The sequence below is a fragment of the Elephas maximus genome, chromosome 3, assembly GCF_024166365.1.
Source record: "Elephas maximus indicus isolate mEleMax1 chromosome 3, mEleMax1 primary haplotype, whole genome shotgun sequence".
In the NCBI taxonomy this organism is placed as follows: domain Eukaryota; kingdom Metazoa; phylum Chordata; class Mammalia; order Proboscidea; family Elephantidae; genus Elephas; species Elephas maximus.
The window spans coordinates 134,425,151-134,448,851 of NC_064821.1; the positions used below are offsets into that span (position 1 = coordinate 134,425,151).

General features: G+C 40.0%; 1 protein-coding gene across 5 annotated transcripts in view; it reads right to left on the minus strand.

The window, feature by feature from the left end:
• Positions 1-23,701, minus strand: part of MCOLN3 (mucolipin TRP cation channel 3) — a 48,531-nt gene that overhangs the window by 20,616 nt on the left and 4,214 nt on the right. For 3 of the 5 annotated variants that reach the window (XM_049879659.1, XM_049879657.1, XM_049879660.1), the window contains 2 exons: positions 8,616-8,845; positions 4,736-4,903 (listed from right to left, as the gene is read on the minus strand). In XM_049879659.1, coding sequence (XP_049735616.1) covers positions 4,736-4,903; positions 8,616-8,843 — 396 coding nt within the window. In that variant the 5' untranslated portion in view covers positions 8,844-8,845. Of the gene's footprint in view, positions 1-4,735; positions 4,904-8,615; positions 8,846-11,385; positions 13,717-23,701 lie in introns of those variants that run through there. The other 2 variants (XM_049879656.1, XM_049879658.1) reach the window with 2 other exon arrangements.

Sequence of the window (23,701 nt, forward strand, 5' to 3'; positions counted from 1 at the left end):
GCTGTAAATCTCTACAGAAGTAGGCTACCACATCTTTCTCCCGTGGGGCCACTGGTGGTTTTGAACCCCCAACCTTTTGGTTAGCAGTCAGTTGCTTTTAACCACTGCACCACCAGGGCTCCTTACCTGATGCATAAAAGTTACAAAATAAATATTGGAATGAATAAATGTTACATACGAGAAAACCAGAAAGAGTTATAGTCAAGCCTATTTCAACTCACAATGCCCCCATGTGTATCAGAGTAGAACTCTGCTCCATAGGGTTTTCAATGGATGATTTTTTTAGAAGCAGACCACCAGGCTTTTCTTCCATAGTGCCTCTGGGTGAACTCAAAACTCCACAAGGTCACCATGAGTTGGAATTGACTCAACAGTAACTGGAATAAATGTTAATCTTTGCTAATGTGTAGTACAGTCTCTCCCCTAATGAAAGCCTGCCAGTGGCTACCCATCTCACTCAAAATAAAATTTGAAACTCCTTTCGATGGCCTAAAAACTCCTGAGAGACCTGGCCCTTCCCCTCCCTTACATACCAGCCATACTGGCCTCCTTCACAGTTTCTCAAACACACCAAACATTTTCTAGTCTCAGGGCCTATCCTGTTGCTACTCCTTCAGCCTGGAATATTCTTTCCCCCTCCCCAGACTTCAGGTCCTCAGAGTGGTTTTTTCTGACCACACAGAGGCTGCTGTAATGTCTGATGCTGCTTGATTTTTTTCTTTGTAGCACTCATCACTATCCAAAAATCAAATGATTTTGGTTAAATATGTTTAAAATCCATCTACCCTACTAGAATGTAAGCTCCACAAGGCAGGGAATCGATCATGTCTACTGCTCTAACCCAGTTCTTACAGCAATTTTTGGCACACAGTAGAAGCTCAAATATTTGTCAAATTAATTGGTGAGGTGAAAATTATAATGCAATAGTAGCTCTTCAGTTACTAGAGCTAACCGCACAGTGGGATGGTAAACTACTAAGATAAGATACACAGCTTTCTGTTGGCATTGGGAGTGGGAAAATTAGCCAGAAATCGACGGTAGTAGATGTAAATTGCATAATTTGTTAAATAGAATTGTTGTTGTTGGTAGCCATTGAGTCGGTTCTAACACATAGCGACCCCATGTGACAGAGTAGAACTGACAGTTAAAACCCATTGGGTTTTCTTGGCTGTAACTTCAACAGCACTGGGTTTTTTTTTTTAGCCTTTACAGAAGCAGATTGCCAACTCTCTGCTGCTGGGTAGGTTCTAAATGCCAACCTTTTGGTTAGTAGCTGAGTGCTTAACCATGGCCCCATCAGGGCTCCTTCAAATAGAATTATGTCCTGTAATTTGCAAGGGGGGGAAAGAGTATAATGCTGGAGATACTCATTTCGAAATTTTTGTTTTCCATTCAAGGAAATAAGTGCATTAAATCTCTAAAGCTACTATAAGCCCAACTGGTAGTATTATATTTGGGGGAGGGGAGTATAGGTAAGAAGTAAACAGTCCATTAAATGAAAAAGAAGATAAAATATACAGCATATGACAAGGAGGCACCAAGTAGACCAGTGTGCCTGGAACACGGGGTGTATAGGGAGGTAAAGCTGGAGAGGTAACCAGAAGACATGAAGTACAGAGTCACGTCTGTGATGGGTCCTGCAGCCCTTCCAAGTGCCTTTACATGGAAGGTAACCCCATAGCAAGTACCTAAAGATTTGAGCCTTCTGACCACAGAAACTTGTATGGCTTAAACCTTTCACGATTTTAAAATGCAGGAGATCTAAGACTCAGAGCTGCACGTATCTGCTAGTAGTATAAGCTACACTTCAGCCACAGACTTCCTTGCTCTCTTAACAAGGCTTTTCTTTTGGAGTTCTGAGCACCTGGCCAGACCTGGACGGTCTGGGGCAACTGGCAGGGCCGTGTTCAGCTAACAGACAGCCTTGGAGCCCATGTCAGAGGATTCTGGGATAAAGCTGTAGTATGGGATTATGGTTGGAAGGTGGCTGACCTGTGGGATTGGTAGGGGAGACAGTACGGGAGCACTTCAATGGCTCTGCCTCTGGGGCTTTAATCAGTCCCTCTTGGCTCTGCAGCTCCACTTTGAGAGGATGAGAATTTCTCATGCAGACTAATGGGCCCCAAGTAATTCTTCAGGTGACAATATAAAAATACATTAAAGGTCTTTACCTGCGTGATGTGGTCCAAAACTAAAGCAGATTAAAACTGATGGTTCTTGGTTACAGACTGCCTGTTTATGGTCCTTCTGTGATTACCTAATCCTAACAAAATAATGAGCCCTTCGAGCTCATTAAATCATTCACAAACATCTTAGTCCCACTACATCTCTGCCTTTGCAGAGTAAATACACCACATGCTGTGATGCTGAACACTGTGTGTTCATATATACAAGCCATGAGGAGCATCATACAAGCAGATCTGTGATTTTAGGTGAATTATTTAGGAAGCAGCCAAGAAGTGGTTGGACAGATGGGTGGGCAAGAAGGGAAGCCAACCAGAAACTGGAATTTATAGACTATGTTTGAGCTGGTAGAGCGAACGCTTCAAAGAAGACTGTGAGGCTTCTAAACCTAAGCATCTGACCAGAAAGAGAAACAGGTTTGGGGAGCAGGTGGAAAAGAACACAAATCTGCTTTGGGCAGGGTGGCTTGAGAGGCTTGTGAGGCATCTAGCAGGCAGCAGAGTGAGCAACAGTTGAGGAGACACCTCATGCTGCTGGTAGATGAGCCTGTGTGATAGATGAAATTTCTGCAGGAAAAGGGCAAACATTTGAGGACTGCCCAAATTTAAGGAGCAGATTAAAGGAAAAGAGTCAGTAAAAGTGACCCAAAAATGATTGAAGAAATAAGAGGAAAGCCAGGATACAGTCAAAAACAAAATAACTAGGCTTTTGACATTCAGATAAATAAGCACATATAATAAACAGTGATGCTGTTGCTATATATACTCAAACGAACTGAAAGCAGGAACGTAAACAAAAACATGACATCAATGTTCATTGCAGCACTATACGCAAGAGCCAAAAGGCAGAAACGACCTAAATGCCCATCGACAGAGGAATGGATGCACAAAATGTGGTACATACACACACAATGGAATATTACTCAGCCATAAAGAGAAACGAAGTCCTGATACAGGCTACAACATGGATGACCCTTAAATACATTATGGTAAGTGAAATAAGTCAGACTCAAAAGGACAAATACTGTACGGTCCCACTTATGTGAAAAAAGGCAAATGTATAGAGACCAAAGATTATTAGTGGTTCCCAGGAGAGATGGGGGGGAAAGAGGGAATCATGGCTCAGGGGCACTGAATTTCTATTAATGGTAGTGGAATACTCTGGAAAAGGGTAGTGGTAGTGGTTGTACAACATGATGAATATAATCAATGTCACTGAATTGTACATATAAAAGCAGTTAAACTGCCAAATATACTGTTATATATATTTTTATCACAATTAAAAAAAAAGTGATGGTGTTATAATCACAATGTTGGATCAGGATGAGTTCTGGAGATGATCCAGTTAGATGACATCTTGGGGTTAAACTCTTCAGAATAACTAGTTAGTTGTCCAAATACCTCTAAGGGCTGAGATGGCTCTGTTCTACACATTAGTTCCCTTCGATGTCTATCGACTATTGAGATATTTCCTTGCAGCAAGCAAAGATTCTTTATTATGAGTCCACGCTCTGTCTGTTCAGTTCTCTAGAAGCATGTAGAATAACTGATTTCATTGACCACAAAACCCTACTTAATCATGAAAATTGTCATCAAGGTATTTTTTATCTTCAGCTAAAAGTGCCTGATAGTGCTTGGAAAACAGTGAGGAATCACTGCTCAAGGTAAATCGCCCCAATTAGTATTACCTACTTATATGCTGTTTTTTTTTTTTTTTTTACTTATATGCCAGGATAAGGAAGCTGCATACATTTCATGAAGAACATAGAAATCGGACAAACACCATGGCCTGAATGCCAAAAACTATACTTTGAAGACTCGCTTTAGGCCTAATAATAAAAGTAAAGATATATAAGGAACTTAATGGACTGTTTACTTCTTACCTTTACTCCCCCCACCCTTCATAAAAAGAAAACAAAACAAAAAAATTAAACCCTACCAATTTGGCTCAGAATAACTTTAGAGAAATTGAACAGGCTTAAAGCACAGGTTTGGAAGCTTGAGAAAGTACTGTTTATAACAAAAAGCTGATTAAAACTCAGAATAGGAATTTGACTTGCCTGTATAAAAACCAATCTCACTTTTTTGGGCAGTTAGTCAATGTTACAATAAAATCATTGTCAGCTATGACATAAAGGCCTTACTTAGTTTTAAAATGAGTTTTCAGGTCTTGGTTGCTATATACACTCTACAAAGTTAATACTCTCATTACTTGTTAAAGCCCCAGAAAGGAACTTAATGACTACTTACAATCAGGGTCATGGTTTCTGATTTTAAATCTTTCAGGTTCCTCTGCCAACCCCTAGCTCTGATCCTTTTAATTAAGTTTTCAAAGTTTCTGTCTCAAAAGCTTTTCTCAGTTTCTAGTTTTGTGCAAGCTTTTTGTCAATACTTTAAAAAAATTTTTTAAAGGTTTTATGCATAAGTCATTTGCATGTCAGTTACTATTATGCATATTGCTAATTTTATGTGCCTTGGTATGTACTATTATGTACCTTGCATTGTCCCGTTTGTTCTTTCTCAGAAGTAAAGAATTCGCAGTCCTGATTTACCTGATTCACTGCAAAGATGATCTGATCGTACACATCTCTTTGTGTGTATACTGCGTAAGTGTCGTCCATTCGGTCCATATATCCTTTCAGGAAGAGGTGTTTGAATGCTATAGTGTTTTCTTCCTTGAAAGCTACCACCATCTGGTTACTTAGCCCAAATAAGACCAGCTTAAAAGAAAGGAAAAATAAGAGGGTAAAAAAACAGTGAAGCAAAGGATCTCCATAAATAATGACTAATTTATCTATTAAAGATTCAACGTGTAATTAATCCTGAGTACAGTTGGTACAAATTAAACTTCTGGCAGTTATGAATTAGTATGTCCTTAAAGATAAGGTAAGCTTCTAGTATTAAAATTTTTAAAAATAGCTGCACATTTTCAACATTTAATGTATCATCTTACTTAAGATACAGCCCCCACCTTCAAAAGCACATCATTTAGCTGTTTAGGGACTCAGAAAAGCAAGATCGCTTTAGCTAAATAGACGGGAAGGGTTCCTTAAGGAAAGAGGAATGATATAAACCCTGAAGAATGTATATGAACAGGAGATAATTAAGGAACACAGGGGGAAGGCTAAGAGGGCCAAGTGGAATTTAGCACTTTGGGAGAACATCAAGGACACCAACAAAATCCATTAGAAAAACAGTTTAAGAAAAAAAAATAGCAGTTTAAAAAGTGGAAGCAGATGGTGCACGGGCCTGGATGGCAAGGAGGAGAGTTTAATAGAAGAACATCGAGAAAGGTTTTGAAATACGTGGATAATACACTGTAAGAAATATCATTGATAAGTCTAAGACCTATGATCAAACTACATTCCTAGGTTTAATTACCAAAACTGTAATGATAAGGCCCAAAATAGCAAATACCCTTTCAACTAACTTCTGAACTCAATATATTAACATATCATATCCTTAATATTCATGCAGGATTGACTCCAAAGTTTTACATGAAATTCAGTTGTTCACACACAAAACAGTTGTTTAACCTCAGTGCTGTGAAATTAACATAAGCCCTTTCAATCATACCTAAAAAGTTATTTCACTCTAAGTTTCTCACCTTCTCTCCCAAACCACCTCTCTCTCACACACGCACATGCACTGTAAGCTTAGAAAGTACACTCGAACTTAAATCCCAGAATGAGGCGGCATGTATTTGATATAGAAAGAGGGTAAAATATACTATACCAGGAACTTTCCTCATAACTATTTCACAAGATAGATCCTAATATACCCGTTTTACAGGTGAGTATGAAAAGGCTCATAGAAGTCAAAAAAATTTTTTTTAAGTCACATCACTAGAAATTTGACTTAGGTCAAAATTTGAACCTAAGTCTGAGAGACTAAATCCAAGCTCTATTTGCCCCACCATGTGACACAAAGTGATCCAACCAGGGCCTGGTCAGGAAAAATATAGAGAGTAGACAAATCTTTCCCCATCTCAGTTCACCTCATGATGGATGGCCTGTGCTCCACGTATGCCATTGTCTCTACCTGTGTCTGAAGAGCCTCTTTAAGCTAAGTGTCCTCATTTAAACTCCAATAAAATGATAGCTTGACAGTCCAGAAATTTTTCATCGGTTGAAGCCAATGACCAAACAGCCTTCAAAGAATTCCCAAAGATGTTCTTAATCAGGTCATTCAAACACACAAGTAGCTTCTACATGCCAGGCACTGAGCTGGGTGCTAAGGACATAGCAAGAAGCAATGGTCTCTGCCCTCAAGGGCCTAGTTGGGGACAGGAGTGACATTGGCACACAGAGAACTGCTGTAATTCAGAGACTGAGCCAGGAAAAGGAAGCCCATTTCTGTGGACGTCTTCCATTTGCTGTTGCAGACACAAAATCTCCAACTTAACAGAAAAACCACCTTCTTTTCCCTCAAAAGTTTGAGCCTGTCACAACACCATCACCCTCATTTGCTCCATTATAAAGTTGCTTTTATGTAGTATTTGTTTGACTGTTTAGATCTGCATGAAGGCAACATCACAATGAAGAAATCCTCAGTTCCTTTTAAAAACCTATATGCTTTTTACGTGCTTATTACTAACAGGCAGGCTTAACACCTTAAACTGTTAGCCAATTTTCCTCTTAACCACACTAGGAAACACAATTTTACCTCCCTAAAAGATCAAGGTGTGATTAAGTGCATGTGTTTTTGAAGGTTTGAATCTCGGTTCTACTCTTCCAGTTTCCAGTGTTGCCATCTGGAAAATGGGAATACCACTACCTACCTAAGATTTACTTAACAACTGAACATGATGATGCCTGAAAAATGTTTAGCCCAGTACCCAGTACGCAGATACTGAAGTGGTCTCTATTGTTGTTAAAGCCAAAAATATTCACGTTCAACTGACACAGGTGTTTTCTCTTTATGAGAAACAAGAGATAAACTTTTCATTATATATAAGAGAGGTATTTTAGTTTGAAGAAAAATTGTGACTATCATTTCCTTGGCTTCTCTAAACATCTTTATGTGAAACTATATTTTGTGATTATTACACATACTAGTGTGTTTTATATATACACTGTAGAAGATGGAGAAAATATTGAAGTTGTTAAGGATTTCATTTTACTTGAATCCACATTCAATGCCCATGCAAGCAGCAGTCAAGAAATCAAACGACATATTGCATTGTGCAAATTTGCTGCAAAATACCTCAGTGAAGGGTTAGAAAGCAAAGATGTCACTTTGAGGACTAAGGTGCGCCTGACCCAAGCTGTGGTATTTTCAATCTCCTCACATGCATGGGAAAGCTGGACAATGAATAAGGAAGACCAGAGAAGAATTAATATCTTTGAATTATGGTGTTGGTGAAGAACATTGAATATACATACCATGGACTGCCAGAAAAATTAACAAATCTGTCTTGGAAGAAGCACAGCCAGAATGCTCCTTAGAAGCAAGGATAGCAAGACTTCTTCTCACATACTTTGGACATGTTATCAGGAGGGACCATTCCCTGGAGAAGGCCATCATATTTGGTAAAATAGAGGGTAAGTGAAAAAGAGGAAGGCTCTCAATGAGACAGACTGACACGGTGGCTACAACAAAGGGCTCAAACATAGCAATGATTATGAGGATGGTGCAGGACCGGGCAGTATTTCGTTCTGTTGTACACAGAGTCACTATGAGTTGGAACCAAGTCGATGGCACCTAACAACAACAAATATATATATACATATATATATATATATACAGTCCTGGTGGCACAGTGGTAAAGAGCTTGGCTGCTATCAAAAGTTGGCAGTTCAAATCCACTAGCCACTCCTTGGAAACCTTATGGGGCAGTTCTATGCTGTCCTGTAGGGTTCCTATGAGTTAGAATCAACTTGATGGCAACAAGTTTGGTTTGGTTTTTTGGTGTGTATATATAGACACCAGTATATACAAGAATCACAAAACATGGCTTCCGAAAAGATGTTTAGCGAAGCCAAGGAAATAATATTCAAAATTTCCTTTTGAACTAAAATGAAGTCCCCTATTTCACGAATGCCATACTTTTTCTTAGCTAACTCCACATTCTTCCTCTGTCATGACTCCCATGATCATGGTGCTGTGAGAATCCAAGCATTTACCTGTAACAGAAACCTCTGAAGTCTCTGAAGAGAAAAAGATTCCCAGGAAACTAGGAAGGAAAAGAAAGTCCTCTGTATGACCAATGGCTAGTTCACATAGCTGACTTAGAAAACTTCAAATAAACCTCTTGATTGGAAGCAAAATATCAAAATTTCTTTCCCTGAAAACAAATTAGATTATGTGTCTTAAATTATAACTTTGTGAGTGATGAAAAGAAAAAAAAACTGGTGAAGAGCAAATGATGTTCGTACATCTACTTCGTCGTTAAAAGAGGCCTTTATCAACCTCATGATCAGAGATGCTCACCTGGATAGTCACCATTATAATTTTTAGAATTTGTATGGCGAGTTTCCATGGTTTTCTACCTCGAGCCCAGAACTTCTCACAAGGATTCATGAAAAAAAATTTGAGTTTCCGCCTCATCTGGTCTTCTAACAGAAGCTCCTCAGAGACAGAAGTATGCTGATTAAAACTGCAGCGATTTTCCTCTTCGTGAGAGTTGCAGCCACTTAAAACTATCTCAGGATTTACCATCTCTAGAGAGGGATAAAAACAGTTTCCATTCAGCGAGTAAAGGCACAAGTCCATATTCTTTGCTATTGCAGGATACTTGAGAAGTCCCAAACAAAAGATTTGGTTTCAAATAAACACCATTGTTCTAAACTGCATTTTAGAAGTTTACAGAATAAATTAGAAAGTAAGACGTCATTTTCCTGTTTGTTTCTGTTACCAAGTGAATCTTCACTGAAGTGAGAATTACCAAATTCAAGGGCTGCTATTAGTAAAATACATGTATGTGTGCATTTACATATATAGCATGTTTTCGTTTTTGCCTTTTTTTTTTTTTTTTTACCTGATTCAGTAACAGATTTAGTTAGAGCAAGCTTTGTTGACCTGAGGGCCTGGGCAAGAGCTTCAAAGGGTTGGTGGACTCTGAAATTATATGCAAAATTTTACAGATATGTGGATACGGACGTTTTTCCTGGGAAAGACTGAAACTTTCCTCAGATTATCAAATAAAAAAAAAAGGTTTAAAACCACTGAGGTAGTCAGGTATGGTGCTTTGAGAACTAAAGTGCATCTGAACCAAGCCGTGGTATTTTCTATTGCCTCATATGCATGCAAAAGCTGGGCAATGAGTAAGGAAGATCGAAGAAGAATTGATGCATTTAAATTATGAGGTTGGTGAAGAATACTGAATATACCATGGACCACCAGAAGAATGAACAAATCTGTCTTGGAGGAAGTACAGCCAGAATGCTCCTTAGAAGCAAGAATGGTGAGACTTCGTCTCATGTATTTTGGACATTTTATCAGGAGGGACCAGTCCCTGGAGAAGGACATCATGCTTGGTAAAGCAGAGGGTCAGCAAAACAGATGAGTTGACTACGACAGTGGATGGATGGCTGCAACAATGGGCTCAAACATAGCAGTGATTGTGAGGATGGCACAGGACTGGGCAGCGTTTTGTTCTGTTGTATATACGGTCACTATGAGTCAGAATCGACTCCACCACACCTAATGACAACTGGTGTGATGCACAGAACCAAGATCTGATTTGGTTTCTAATCCTGGTTCTACTCCTTGACACGTGTGTGTCCTTCAGCAAGTCACTTAGCCTATTTGAGCCTCAGTATTCTCATCTACAAAATGGGAATACAACACTTACCCTCACAAGATTGTAGAGAGGATTAAAAGAAAAATACAAATGAAGCCCTTTCACAGGGTCTGGCACTAAGGAGGCAACCCCACTCACTCTAAGCCCCCAGCAGACAGAGCAACTACCTGAACAACCTAGGAGACTCACAAGGGCAATGCAAACCTCCCACGACTTACAGCAACTGTTCTACAAAGGAGAATGAAGTCCAAATCCTAGCAAGCCAAATCACTTGTATTTGCTTTTTATTAAAGGACTTATATCTCTTTAGTACATTTTACTTTCCAAAGTACTTCTGATCTATTATTTCATTTGTCCCTTTGAAGAGGGTACAGCTGGTTTTATTACGAAGTTTTTCAACATTTACAAAGACGTCATTCCAGACACTGGGACCATATCTTGAATTCTCCCTCACACTAATGCAGATAATATGGAATCTGTTCAAAAATAAAATACCCCAAACCACCAGGGAGAAGAGTCCTTTCATACTGAAAGAAAATACGTTTGATATTTTTACAATAATTTGTATTCAGAGATGAAGGGGAAATTTTTTAAACCTATATATTCATACAGTATCTGACAAGTCACTGCTTAGGTGCCACACTACTTTCCAAATCTAGAATCCTACTTTTGATTCAGATTCAAACATTCTTTGCAAACCCAATGTCTCCAAGCAATAGTGACTATTAAAACTGTGGAAAAAGCTTTTAAATTTTTGATTAATGAAATTAATAAGGATATTGCTTAGTGAATAAAATATGACATATTTTCTATACACCGCATTCAGTTCCTACAAAATAAAGTAATTATGACAGGAATTCATTAAAGTGTGGCTTCCCGTGTGTGTGCTAAAATGCTTGTCAATGTTATGAATACAGTAACTCTTAGGTAAAAACATAAAGGAGAGAAAAAAGTTATGCAACCCTAAAGATTTTCACTCATTTTATTGTCTTTTTCAAAAAGGTATGACATTTTAACCAGCATTTAAAGACACTATGGGACTTAAGATGAAAACTAGCATGTATAATTAACATAATAACGAAGCAGTTAATAATGAGGAGGCCCTTAACACAAGTTGGTGAATTACAGCTTTGTGGTCACATTAAGTCCTTTTCCATTTTGATAGAGTGAAAATTAAATTTTAAACAAGCTAGCCACACACCGTGTAACACACCGTGTAATATTAACCCACAGGAACAAAGAAAATGAGCCAACCACCATTAATTTATTCAGCACGTCCTACCAAGTTGTCCCGGAAGCAACACATTTCATTTATTACCATTAATCTCTAAATTTGCTGCAAACGTTAGCTTTACCACGATGCTAACCACCTTTCCGAACGTGCACTTTAATAAAAACTCAAACTGTCCAGACCCCTAGCTGTTTCAGGAGTTTTCGCCAACACCCTTTCACACTCACCTGGCAGTGCTGGCGCCGAACATGCTGTTTCAGTTTAAGAGGACAATCAGGAGAGTCTATCTGAGGTATTTGGCATGGTCTTAGAGCCGACACGTTAACACAGAGGTTACTTATTTGTGGCAGTTAGAGTCTTAATTGGATTCAGCGGCAGAGAATTAGAGAAGCCAGGGAATACGTGTAAATGGTAAAAGCCTCACAGAGATAAAATAAGGCAACCTCGTTTCTTCCGAAGCTCAAAACTTCAGTCTATGTTCTTTCTTCTTTGTCGCTTAAACAAAAGTTCAAACTGACTCTGTTAGGCTGGTATTTCGTGTGGGAGCTGAGGCTACAGCGATTATTCAGAAAGGTATGCCTGCAACACCCGCCCCTTCATCCCCAGGCACTGCCCCAGCCCTTTGTTGTTGTTAGCTGCTGTCCAGTTGATTCTGACTCATGGTGACCCCATATGTGCAGAGTAGAACTGCTCCAAATGATTTTCAAGGCTGTGACCTTCCGGAAGCAGAGCACCAGGCCTTTCTTCCAAGGCGCCTCTGGTGGGTTTGAACAGCCAAGCTTTGGGTTAGCTGTTGTTAGGTGCTGTCGAGTCGTTTACAACTCATAACAACCTTCTAGGACAGAGGAGAATGGCCCCATAGAGTTTCCAAGGTGCGGTTGGTGGGTTTGAACTGCCAAGCTTTTGGTTAGCAGCCCAGCTCTTAACCACTACGCCACCAGGGTTAATAAAAATAGTCCGCGCTTAATCGCTTACGCCATCCAGGGCCCACCCAGGACTGGCTGGAGCCTGGTTTCAATCAGCGCAGGGACAGTCCAAGTCCGAGTTCAGAGTGGCCGGCAGAGCAACCTCAAAAACAGCTCCCCCCTCCTCCCCCAGCAGGAACCCAGATGGCCACCCCGCCACAGTCCTAGTGCAGACTCTGGATTAGGGGTGGCTTCTTGCTAAAAAAAAAATTTTTTTTTCTTGCTCTCGGATTCTCGCCTCAGGGTCCCGGTGGGAGGCAGCCCACCCAGCAGCTTCAGTCGGTGACAGGGGCGCGCCGGTCGAGCACTGCCTCTTTCCACCCCGCCCCGGGCAAAGCCCCCGGCCGGCGCGCACCCACACTGACCTTTAGCCGGCGGCTGAGCCGGAGCTGTGTCGAAAACCTGCATCTCGCACCCTGCTTCCACCTGACTCCCCTGCATGGCAACGAAGTCTGCGGACCCCGACCCTCCTGCTTTGTATCATCGACGGCTCGCAACATCGCTGTCCCTCCCTGCGCGCCCCGGGCAGCCTTCCCACGACACCTGATGCCTCTCGGCGGTGCCGAGCACGACTTGGGTCGCTTCGGCTCACCTGCGGCCCCGGAGCGCGGAGAGGGCGCGGGTCGGGGGCACCAGAGCGAACCGCGGAAGCAGAGTCAGCTGGGGAGGTGTCAGGTTTTCTCAACAGCTGGGGGACACGACATTTCAGCGCGCGCTCTAGCAGTGTCTGAGGCTCCACTCAGGCCCAGAGGCCAACTTGACCCAGCTGCTGCCAGTCGCCGCCGATGGCATCCTCCCACCGTCTTCGCCTTTAACTGGTGACCCTCCTTTCCATTTCTGTTTCCCTTCCACGCCCTTTCTGGGGCCGCCTTTCTGGAGAGCAGGTGGGGCGAGGAGGCGGTCCGAATGAAGCCGGTGCTGTCCCTGTTTTCTGGGCACGCCTCACTGCATCACGCCCCTGACACCCCCAATAAACAGCCCATTTAACACTACTCGACAAAGTGGAGGCTGCAGCGATTATGACTAGTTGCTCAGGAGAGACAAGGCTAGTCCTGCCTCAGTCCCTCGGCGCCAGGAGGTGCAAGGGCTTAGGCTCGGGCTTCAGACTTGCCAAGGGGCCACCCCCTTGTGGCCTATGCCCCTAGAGGCCAAGTTCTCTCAGGTGGCTGTGCGGATTAAACGCGATAATGGAGGTGAAATGCCTGGCTCCCAGCAACTGCTCAGTCCTCTCTTGCAGCCTTTCATTCTGATTTTTGCATATAAGGTGAAATATTGAAGTCTAAGACTGTTTTCAAGCCTTCAGCCTTGTACCCTTTCTAAGCAAACAAACAAAAATCCAAACCAGTTGCTATGAATCAGTTCTGACTCGTGGGGAACTCATGTGTGCAGAGGACAACTGTGTTCCATTGGTTTTTCAAGGTTGTGACCTTTCCAAAGCAGGTTGCCAGGCCTTTCTTCCCAGGCACCTCTGGGTAGGTTCAAGTAGTCGTGCGTTTTTACCAAGAAGGGACTCCCGTAGCATCTCTAAGCATTGTAATATCAGAGAATTTCTGTGAAATTAGTGAACTGTCGAATAGAGTCTTTTCTAGATTGGGTGCTAGATTGGGTGCTGGGACAGAAAGTGCCTTGGAAAAGTTCTTAGAAAAAAAAAATGTTTGTGAGTAGAAATACCCACAGGCCTCAGGACAGTAACCTTCTTCTTAATGCATTCTTTTTAAAAATTAAACCTTAGTTTATTCCTTATCAGGAGTGAATCCAAAACTTTTATTAGTTTTAATTACAACCATTTTGGGCTTGCTTGTTTTAATTAATTTATTAGTAGTGGTATATTGGCCATGAGTTGGTTTGTAAAGGCCAAAAAATTTCCATAACAGGGTATTCCTGAAAGTATGTCAAGAGCCATGAGACCTTCTAAAAAACCTTTTTCAAATCCTAAACCCAGTTCGTATGAAAATAATGTATAAATGGAAATGTCTTTCTTTGCAAAGGGGTACAAGAAATTTATGACGTTCTCATTAACCTGAATTCCAAGTGCTGTGAACAAGGTAGATACCCAAGAGGATATAATTGGCACACTGAATTCTCAAGTGCAATTTGGAAAACATGATTGAATCTCTAATGCCCTTGTGCCTCTGCTTGATTTAACACTCCTTACTGTAACAGTGAAGTCGCCATGATGGTGGCATTTGAAATGCTTGATTGTTCAGAAACAATCTGAATTTTAAAGAGGTTTGCAGGAATAAATAATGGCTTTCACTTAACCCTAGTTAGGGTTAAGAAGACTGGTGAATTGAAAAAGCCAGGTGTTAGAACCCTGCAGATGGAGTCCAAATTTCCTGTGCCATTGACTCTGTGGCCTGGGGGCAGTTAGTTAACCACTCTACTTCCCCATTTCCTTCTATGTGTGATCTGTCTAATGAAAGAAATTGTGAATTTAAATTGATAGGATGTGTGTAAAGCAACCATTACTATGCCTAGCATAAGTTATACGCTTGTAAATATTAATTCCTTTTCATTTTTGGAGCTAAAAATTTATTTTGGTAGATGGAATATCCATTCATATGAAACTTTGAGTTATTGTATTTCTTTATTTAGATACCCATACATAGACAATGGAGCTTGCTTAAAAAAAAAAAAGTGTCACATTTGATGTTGTTAGTTGTCGTCAAGGTGATTCTGACTCATGGTGACCCCATGTGTGAAGAGTAGAACTGCTCCATAGGGTTTTCAAAGCTGTGACCTTTTGGAAGCAGATTACCAGCCTTTGGGGTTATAGTTGAGGGTGTAACCATTTGATACACACCAAAAATACATTTTGAAGCATGATAATAAAATTAATTTTACTTTTATTATGAACTACCACTCAGCTTGAGGATGAGAACATTACCAATAAGCATTGCAGCTACTTATGTGCTTCTCTTTTATCTCAGACCCTGACTCTGCCCTCTTACCCTCTACCCGCAACTGCTATCCTGATTTTGGTATCAGTCCCTAGTGTTCTTTTTTTAGTATTTAATTGTGTATATATATTTCTCTAAACAGTATATTGCTTAGTTTTGCCTTTTTTTTTTTTTTACTTCTATAAAATGACAACAAATTGTGTGTAAACTTGTTCAACTTGCTTTTTAAATTTAACATTCCTTATATTGTTTGGCGCCATCAAGTCAGCCCTGACTCATAGCCACCCTGTGTACAACAGAACAAAGCACTCTCTGGTCCTGTGCCACCCTCACAATCGTTGTTATGCTTGAGCCCATTGTTGCAGCCACTGTGTCAATCCATCTCATTGAGGGTCTTTCTCTTTTTCACTGACCCTCTACTTTACCTGTCCTCCAGGGACTGATCCCTCCTGATAACATGTCCAAAATACGTGAGACGTAGTCTCTCCATCCTTGTTTCTAAGAAGCATTCTGGTTGTCCTTCGTCCAAGACAGATTTGTTAGTTCTTTTGGCAGTGCATGGTATATTTAATATTGTTTGCCAACACTACAATTCAAAGGCATCAATTCTTCTTTGGTCTTCCTTATTCATTGTCCAGCTTTGTGGCAATTGAAAACAGCACAGCTTGGGTTAAGCACATCTTAGCCTTCAAGGTGACATCTTTGCTTTCCAACATTTTAAAGAGGTCTTTTCAGCAGATTTTCCCAATGCAACGCGTCCTTGGATTTCTTGACTGCTGCTTCCATAGGTGTTGACTCTGGATCCAACTAAAATGAAATCCCCAACAACTTCAATCTTTTCCCCGTTCATCATGGTGTTGCTTATTGGTCCAGTTGTAAGGATTTTTCTTTATGTTGAGGTGTATTCCATACTAAAGGCTGTGATATTTGATCATCAGTAAGTGCTTCAAGTCCTCTTCACATTCAGCAAGCAAGGTTGTGTCATCTGCCTAATGCAGGTTGTTACTGAGCCTTCCTCCAATCCTGATACCCACTTCTTCATATAGCCCCACTTCTCGTATTATTTGCTCAGTATACAGATTGAATAATTATAGTGAAAGGATACAACCCTGACACACACTTTTCCTGACTTTAAACCACACAGTATCTCCTTGTTCTGTTTGAATGACTGCCTCTTGATCTATGTCAGTTTCCTCATGAGCACAATTAAGTGTCCTGGAATTCCCATTCTACACAATGTTATCCATAATTTGTTATGATCCACACAGTCAAATGCCTTTACATAGTCAATAAAACACAGGTAAACATTTTTCTGGTATTCTCTGCTTTCAGCCAGGATCCATCTTACATCAGCAACAATATCCCTGGTTCCACGTCCTCTTCTGAATCTGGCTTGAATTTCTGGGAGTTCCCTGTCGATGTACTGCTGCAGCTTCTTTCAAATGATCTTCAGAAAAACTTTACTTGTGTGTGATATTAATGATACTGTTTGATAATTTCCATATTCAGTTGGATCACATTTCTTGGGAATAGGCATAAATATGGATCTCTTCCAGTTGGGTGGCCGGGTAGCTGTCTTCCAAATTTCTTGGATTAGATGAGTGAGCACTTCCAGCGCTGCATCCATTTGTTGAAACATCTCAATTGGTATTCCATCAATTCCTGGGGAAGTGTTTTTCATCAATGCCTTCAGTGCAGCTTGGACTTCTTCCTTCACTATCATCCATTGCTGATCATATGCTACCTCCTGAAATAGTTGAACTTCAACCAATTCTTTTTGGTACAGTGACTCTGTATATTCCTTCCATCTTTCGATGCTTGCTGTGTCATTTAGTATTTTCCCCCAAAGAATCCTTCAATATTGCAACTCAAGGCTTGAATTTTTGCTTCAGTTCTTTCGGCTTGAGAAATGCAGTTTTGGTTTTCTATCTCCAGGTCTTTGCAGATGTCATTAAAATACTTCACTTTGTCTTCTCAAGCTGCCCTTTGAAATCTTCCATTCAGCTCTTTTACTTTATGATTTCTTTCTTTTGCTTTAGCTGTTCAGTGTTGCTTTTAGATCCATCCACTTTGTTCCCTGTAGCTGTGAGTGCGTTTATTTTCTCTTCTGTATTACACTCCAGTGTATGAACATACCATACTTGATTTATCCATTCTCCTGTCAATAGAAATTTGACTTGTTTCTAGTCTTCTACATTTACTAATCAGTTGCTTCAAGTCGACTCCAACTGATGACCACCCCACATGTGTCAGAGTAGAACTGTGCTCCACAGGGTTTTCAATGGCTGATGTTTTTAAAGCAGTTCACCCACCTTTCTTCTGAGTCATCTCTGAATGGCTTCAAACCTCCAACCTTTTGATTAGCAGCCAAGTGTGTTAACCATTTGCACTATCCAGAGACTTCTCTACCTTTACTAACAAAGCTATTATGTGTTCTTGAACTTGTCTTTTGGTGCACATGTACATGAGTTTCTCTAAGACATAAACCTAGAAATGGAACCATAAGGCAATAAGGCACAAGGGCATGCAAATATTCAACTTTATACAAAAATGTCAAAATGTTTTCCAAAGTGGCTTTCTAATTTTCATTTCCACCTATAGTATAAGAGTTTCCAGTGATCTGCTTCCTCTTCATTACTCAGTATTGGCATACTTCTTAATTTCTGCCAATCTAGCAGCTATGAAATTATAGCTCATTGTGGTCTCAATTTGCATATCTTTCGATTGCTACTGAGTTTGAACAGCTTTTGGCCTCCCAGGATTCCTCTTCTATGGAAAGCATATTTATGTAATTTGCCATTTTTTAATTTTCTTTTTCTTATTAAATTAGGTTTTTTTTGTTGTTGTTTTTGCTATTGTTAGTGCTACTGTTGTTTTAATTTGTTTTTAACATATGCTAGATATTAATCCTTTCTCAATTTTATGCTGTGGAAAGAAACTCCATTTCTTTGCTTTCTGGGCACACAATGAGTCCATAATTCCCAGCCTCCCTTGAAATTAGATGAAAGTATTTGACTGCTTCCTGGTCGATGGAATGTGGGCAGAAATAACTCATTCTACTTCAGTAACCTGCCCCTAAAGAATCTCCCATGCAATCTTCCACTTTATCTCTCTTACCTTATCAGCCAGACAGATACAGAGGATTCTGTGGAGGACTCAAAAACCCCAGGCAGAACTAGATGGAAGAACCTGCATCACTAACTGGCTGGGTGGTACAGAGCTCTGTGCTGATCTATATTGGACTAGGTCATGAACAAAAACTAAACTTTGATTATTGTCAATTCAATGTCATTTGAGAATTGTTTGTAATAGCAATTAGTTGTAACAAACATGTGTTTCCACTATGTTCTCCCAGTTTGTGGCTTACGTTTTCACTTTTCTCATGCTGTTTTGTGATTGACAGGTTGTAAAACTTATCAATCTTTTCATTCATGTTTAAACACTTTTTGTGCCTTGTGCAGATATTGTGCTATATTTTCTTTTTATCATTTTAAAGTTTTAAGGTCAACCAGGAAACCAAGACAGGAACACACAGGGGGGAAGCAATGCAGATCTAATCAGACAGTCTGGCTTGTAATTGCTGCTATGTTGTAAGTGTGTCCATGGCCTTGCCTGTGTGTGAGTCATTCTTGAAAATAAAATAAACATTAATAAGTTTATAAACACAGAATACATTGTGCTAATCCTATAAGAGGAATTTCAAGAAATAACAAGTTTTGGAAGTAAAATTAGTTCCTAAATTGGCAATTTCAATATGTGATTCTGGGTAGTATTTTTGACCTTGCTAGGAGATCCAAATGTTATGTTATTTGAATACTACTTGGTCATGTTTGCTGCATTTTGCAGTGCTTGAATATTTGCTACAGGTTACAGCTCTTTGTAAAGCAGGGGTTAAGCTCTTGACTGGTAACTGAAAGATTGGCAGTTTGAACTCACCCAGCCACTCCACGGGAGAAAGACCGGGTGATCTGCTTCTGTAAAGATTAAAGCCAAGAAAACCCTACAAGATAGTCCTACTCTGTCACATGGGGTTGCTATTAGTTGGAATCGACTCAACGGCACCCAACAACTGTTCTTTGTAAAGCAGGCAAAATATTTTCATTTTTATAAAAGGAAATGATATATATGTCATTCTACATCATTCATGGACCCCTGGTGGTGCAGTGGTTAAGAGATAGGGCTACAAACCAAAAGATTGGCAACTCGAATGCACCAGCTACTCCTTGGAAACTCTATGGGGCAGTTCTACTCTGCCCTCTAGGGTGCTATGAGTCGGAATCGACTTGACAGCAACAGGTATATATATATATGCACTGGGTTTTGGGGTATGTATATAAATAAATAAATTTAAATAAAAAGCAACATATACCCTAATGCCCCATCTGATGATGCTTTTGGAAGCACTTTTAACAACTGGACCAACGTCAAATGCAAAATGAAAGAAATTTTTCTTCATCTGGAATATTTATCACACACCAAAAAGATCAAGCATATCATATAAGTCACTTAATGTTCTACATGTTTTAAAATTTCATTGAAGAATAACTTTTAAACATTAAATATTATTGTTATTATCTTTTGTTTTTAAAAATGTTTTTTATCTAGCACTTATTTTGTGCTAATGTTCTCTTCTTTTAATATTTTTTATTTTCAATTTTTATAAGTGATCGTTGTTATATTATGTAGTTGAAATATGTACTCTTTTCTAGTATATTGTTTCACAATAATAATAAACCATGCTTTTATTATTATCTTTTTCTTTTTTAACAAAAAACTCTCTGGAACTTACATACTTTGGACATGTTACCAGGAAGGACCAGTCCCTGAAGGACATCATGCTTGGTAAAGCAGAGGGTCAGTGAAAAAGAAGACCCTCAATGAGATGGAGTGACACAGTGACTGCAACAATGGGCTCAAATATAACAGTGATTGTAAGGATGGCACAGGACGGGGCAGCATTTTGTTCTGTTAAACATAGGGTCACTATGAGTCAGAATTGACTCCATGGCACCTAACGACAACAAAACAACATCACAGAAAAATGATTTACTGTTTATTATTATGGTTACCTATTTTAAAAACATATAAAGTATTATGAAAAATACAGAATAACTTATGATTTCAAGAATTCCAAAGAAATCCCAGAAATTCCATTTTTTTTCCTGAACCCCAAAGATTAATATTCATTGGGAAACTGGGAACACTACTACAATAACCAATGAATCTCTAAGACATTCTTGGTATCTGCTGGGTGAAGGGTCTTTTCTCATGTCTTTATCTTCTTGCCATCTCAAAAATTCTATCTGCTTCAGAATAACATAGCTCAGCTGAAAGTCTCAGGCAGTATGGATATTACCTTAGTTCATGCATATGTCAACCCAAAAGACTTTTCACCCTTCTGTCTTCCAACAGGAAACCCTGGTGGCATAGTGGTTAAGTGCTACGGCTGCTAACCAAAAGGTTGGCAGTTCAAATCCACCCGATGCTCTTTGGAAACTCTGTGGGGCAGTTCTACTCTGTCTTATAGGGTTGCTGTGAGTTGGAATTGACTCGATGGTTTGGTTTGGTTTTTGTCTTCCAACATTTCTACAACTCTTCTTCTTTTCTCCCTTAATTCCTTCTTGTTTTTATATTACTAAAATATTTAGCTATTCAACATGTATTTATTAAGAACCTCTTGTGTGCCACTATGTGTATTAGGTACTGTTGACATAAATATGAATAAAACATGGATCTTACATATTCTTAAGGATCTTACAGTCTAAAGCCATTTCTTTTTAATTTGAGTTTTTGAATACAGCATAGTGCAAAGAATAACATATTTAGTAATTCTGTACATGTAGCTGTTGTGTACTCCATACTCACAATCCCCAAATAGAACAAATCTTACATTTCATTTTATTTGCTCTCAGGCTTTTTATTTTATAAGAAATAAAATATCATAAAGGAGCCCTGGCGGCACAATGGTTAAAGTGCTCTGCTGCTAACTGAAAGGTAGTCAGTTCAAACCTGCCAGCCGCTCCACGGGAGAAAAGACATGGCAATCTGCTCCTGTAAAGACTGCAACCTAGAAGACCTTATGGGGCAGTTCTACCCTGTCCTACAGGGTCGCTAAGAGTCGAAAGAGATGCGATGGCACACAACAACGACAAAACATCAAAAAGTTAGCCACCCCTCCCCAAATGCAACCTTCTTTCATAAATTGGTGTGAATCGCCTCAGTACATCTGTAATATTTTTCTCACCTACATGTACCCATAATATATAGAAATAGGTCATGCATATTTTTGTTTTAAAAGACAACATCACTCTTGCAAAATTTAGCAGCGGTGAACAAGACAAAAATTCCTGCCCTCATAGACCTTGCATTTTAGTAGACAAAGACAGTCAACGAACATACTAAGTCAATTATACAGTGCGCTAGAGAGTGAAGAGTGCAGAGAAATTGCCGTTTTTAATAGGGTAGGGACAGGCCTCACTAAGAAGTTAACATTTTAGCAAAAACTTGAAGGATATCTGGGTTAAATATCGCAGACAGAGCGAAGAGATAACGCAAAGCAGGAGAGTGCCAGGTGTGTTTGAGCAACTCCAAGGAGGCCTGTGCGTCTGCAGCAGTGTGAGCCACAGGGAAGAATAGTAGGACATGAGACTAGGAACAGGGCCAGGTCATGCTGCACCATGTAAGTCATTGTAAGGGCATCGTAATGGCTTTTACTCAGAGTGAAATGGGAACTATGACTATGGGAGGATTTTAAGCAGAGAAGTGGCATGATTTGACTTACGTCTTAAAAGTGCATCCTTCTGGCTGCAGCGTTAAAAACATATCCCAAAAGAGTGATGGAGAGAAGCAGAAGAGTCAAAGGCGACTTGTAAGTTTTTGCCTGAGCAACCGTAAATTACCATCAACTGACGGCACTGGGATACTGGGATGGGGAGATAAAGAAGGAAACCCTGGTGGCATAGTTGTTAACAGCTACCTTTGCTAACCAAAAATGTCGGCAGTTCAAATGCAGCAGGAGCTCCTTAGAAACCCTACAGGACAGTTCTACTCTGTCCTATGGGGTCAATGTCAGTAGGAACCCACTCAGTGGCAATGGGTTTGTTTTATTTGTTTGTTTTGAGATGAAGAAAACTGCAGGATGACCAGGTCGGTGAGGAGAATCAGGAGTTCAGTTTTGGATGTCTGTCAAGTGCTTCTCAGACTATTGCATGGACGGGCCAGTTTATTTTTATTTGTTTTCTTCGACGCCCCCCCCCCCCACCTCCCCACCAATCAATAGGCAAATTTTATTGCACTTAAAAATTTCACAAATAGGGACGTAGAAATCATTCGGCATCTTGTTGCTGTAGCTGGACAGCTCTTACATCCTACTCATCAGCCTGGTGAACTGTTCCTTTTTCAAAGACATAGGTACCATTCAATTTTTTCTGATACTGTTGTTTTTAACTGTTGCATCTTGCTGAACCAAAGCAGCTGAATGTGATACAAGTTCAATGTTGTTTTGTTGGAGAATTAACTCATCTTTCTGGGCTTGAGATACCAAACAAGCTTGGTTTCACTGGGACCTGGTGGATGTATTTTTCACACAAGAAATTCTGGGTTTCAACAAGAGACCCACTCTCCTGAATCAGGACACGGATGGAGAAGAGAGCATACACAGATCTCATAACAGAAGCCCAGTGCAGCACACTTGATCATATTCTGTATGTGGCTAGAGATAGTGAGAACTGTAGCCAGTTCCTTTCTATTTCCCCACCATTTGTCAACTGGAAGTCTGTTTTTCTTTCCAAGGAGACTGAGCGCCACATGGACATAATTGAAGTCCCTCTGTAGGGTTCTCCTGAGGCCCTTCACAATGACTGTGCTTTCCTTCAGAGTGATGCCCACATTTGCTGGAATGTTGACAGCCTGGTTGCTGAGAATGGTCTTCATTTTTGCAGTAGACTTGGCAAAGAGCTTGTTTTGTTTTGATTGCTCTCACAGACTGATACTTCTATAAAATACAGTACAAATAAATTGCTAGAAAAATGAAATAAAGACATAAAATACAAGCCCTAAGTTTGTACATACATAAAGTTACTCTGTCAAATTGTTATAAGATTCCTAAATACTCTTAATTTCTGTGCTGCCTTTGTCACAGATGGAGCCCTGATAGTGCAGTGGTTAAGAGCTCAGCTGCTAACCAAAATGTCGGCAGTTCAAATCCACCAGCCACTCCTCGGAAACCCCATGGAGAAGTTCCACTCCATCCTATAGGGTCGCTATGAGTCAGAATCAATGTGATGGCAACGGGTTTTGGTTTGTTTGGTTTGTTGCAGATGAGTAACAAATATTTGGTAGGCTGGCACTGATGTGCATTTAATTCAAATCTGCATTTAATTTTCACCAAAAGGCAGAGGCAATGTCTATAAATTCACTTTGAATAGCATTTAGGATTAATTCCAATTCAATAACCACTCACTGAGTATCTGCCACATTTAGGTGCTCTGTTGGCCTTTTATGGCAACTCTATGGAAAGAGACAGATTAAGATCTGTGGGCAATCTGAGCAGGCTCATAATTTGGCACCCCTTCATCGTATGCTCTTTAAATACTTGTTCACCACGTATTTAGTGGAAATGGGGGAAAACTGATTCCTGTAAACAAACACATGTGTCTCTTTCTTTACATTTAACATAA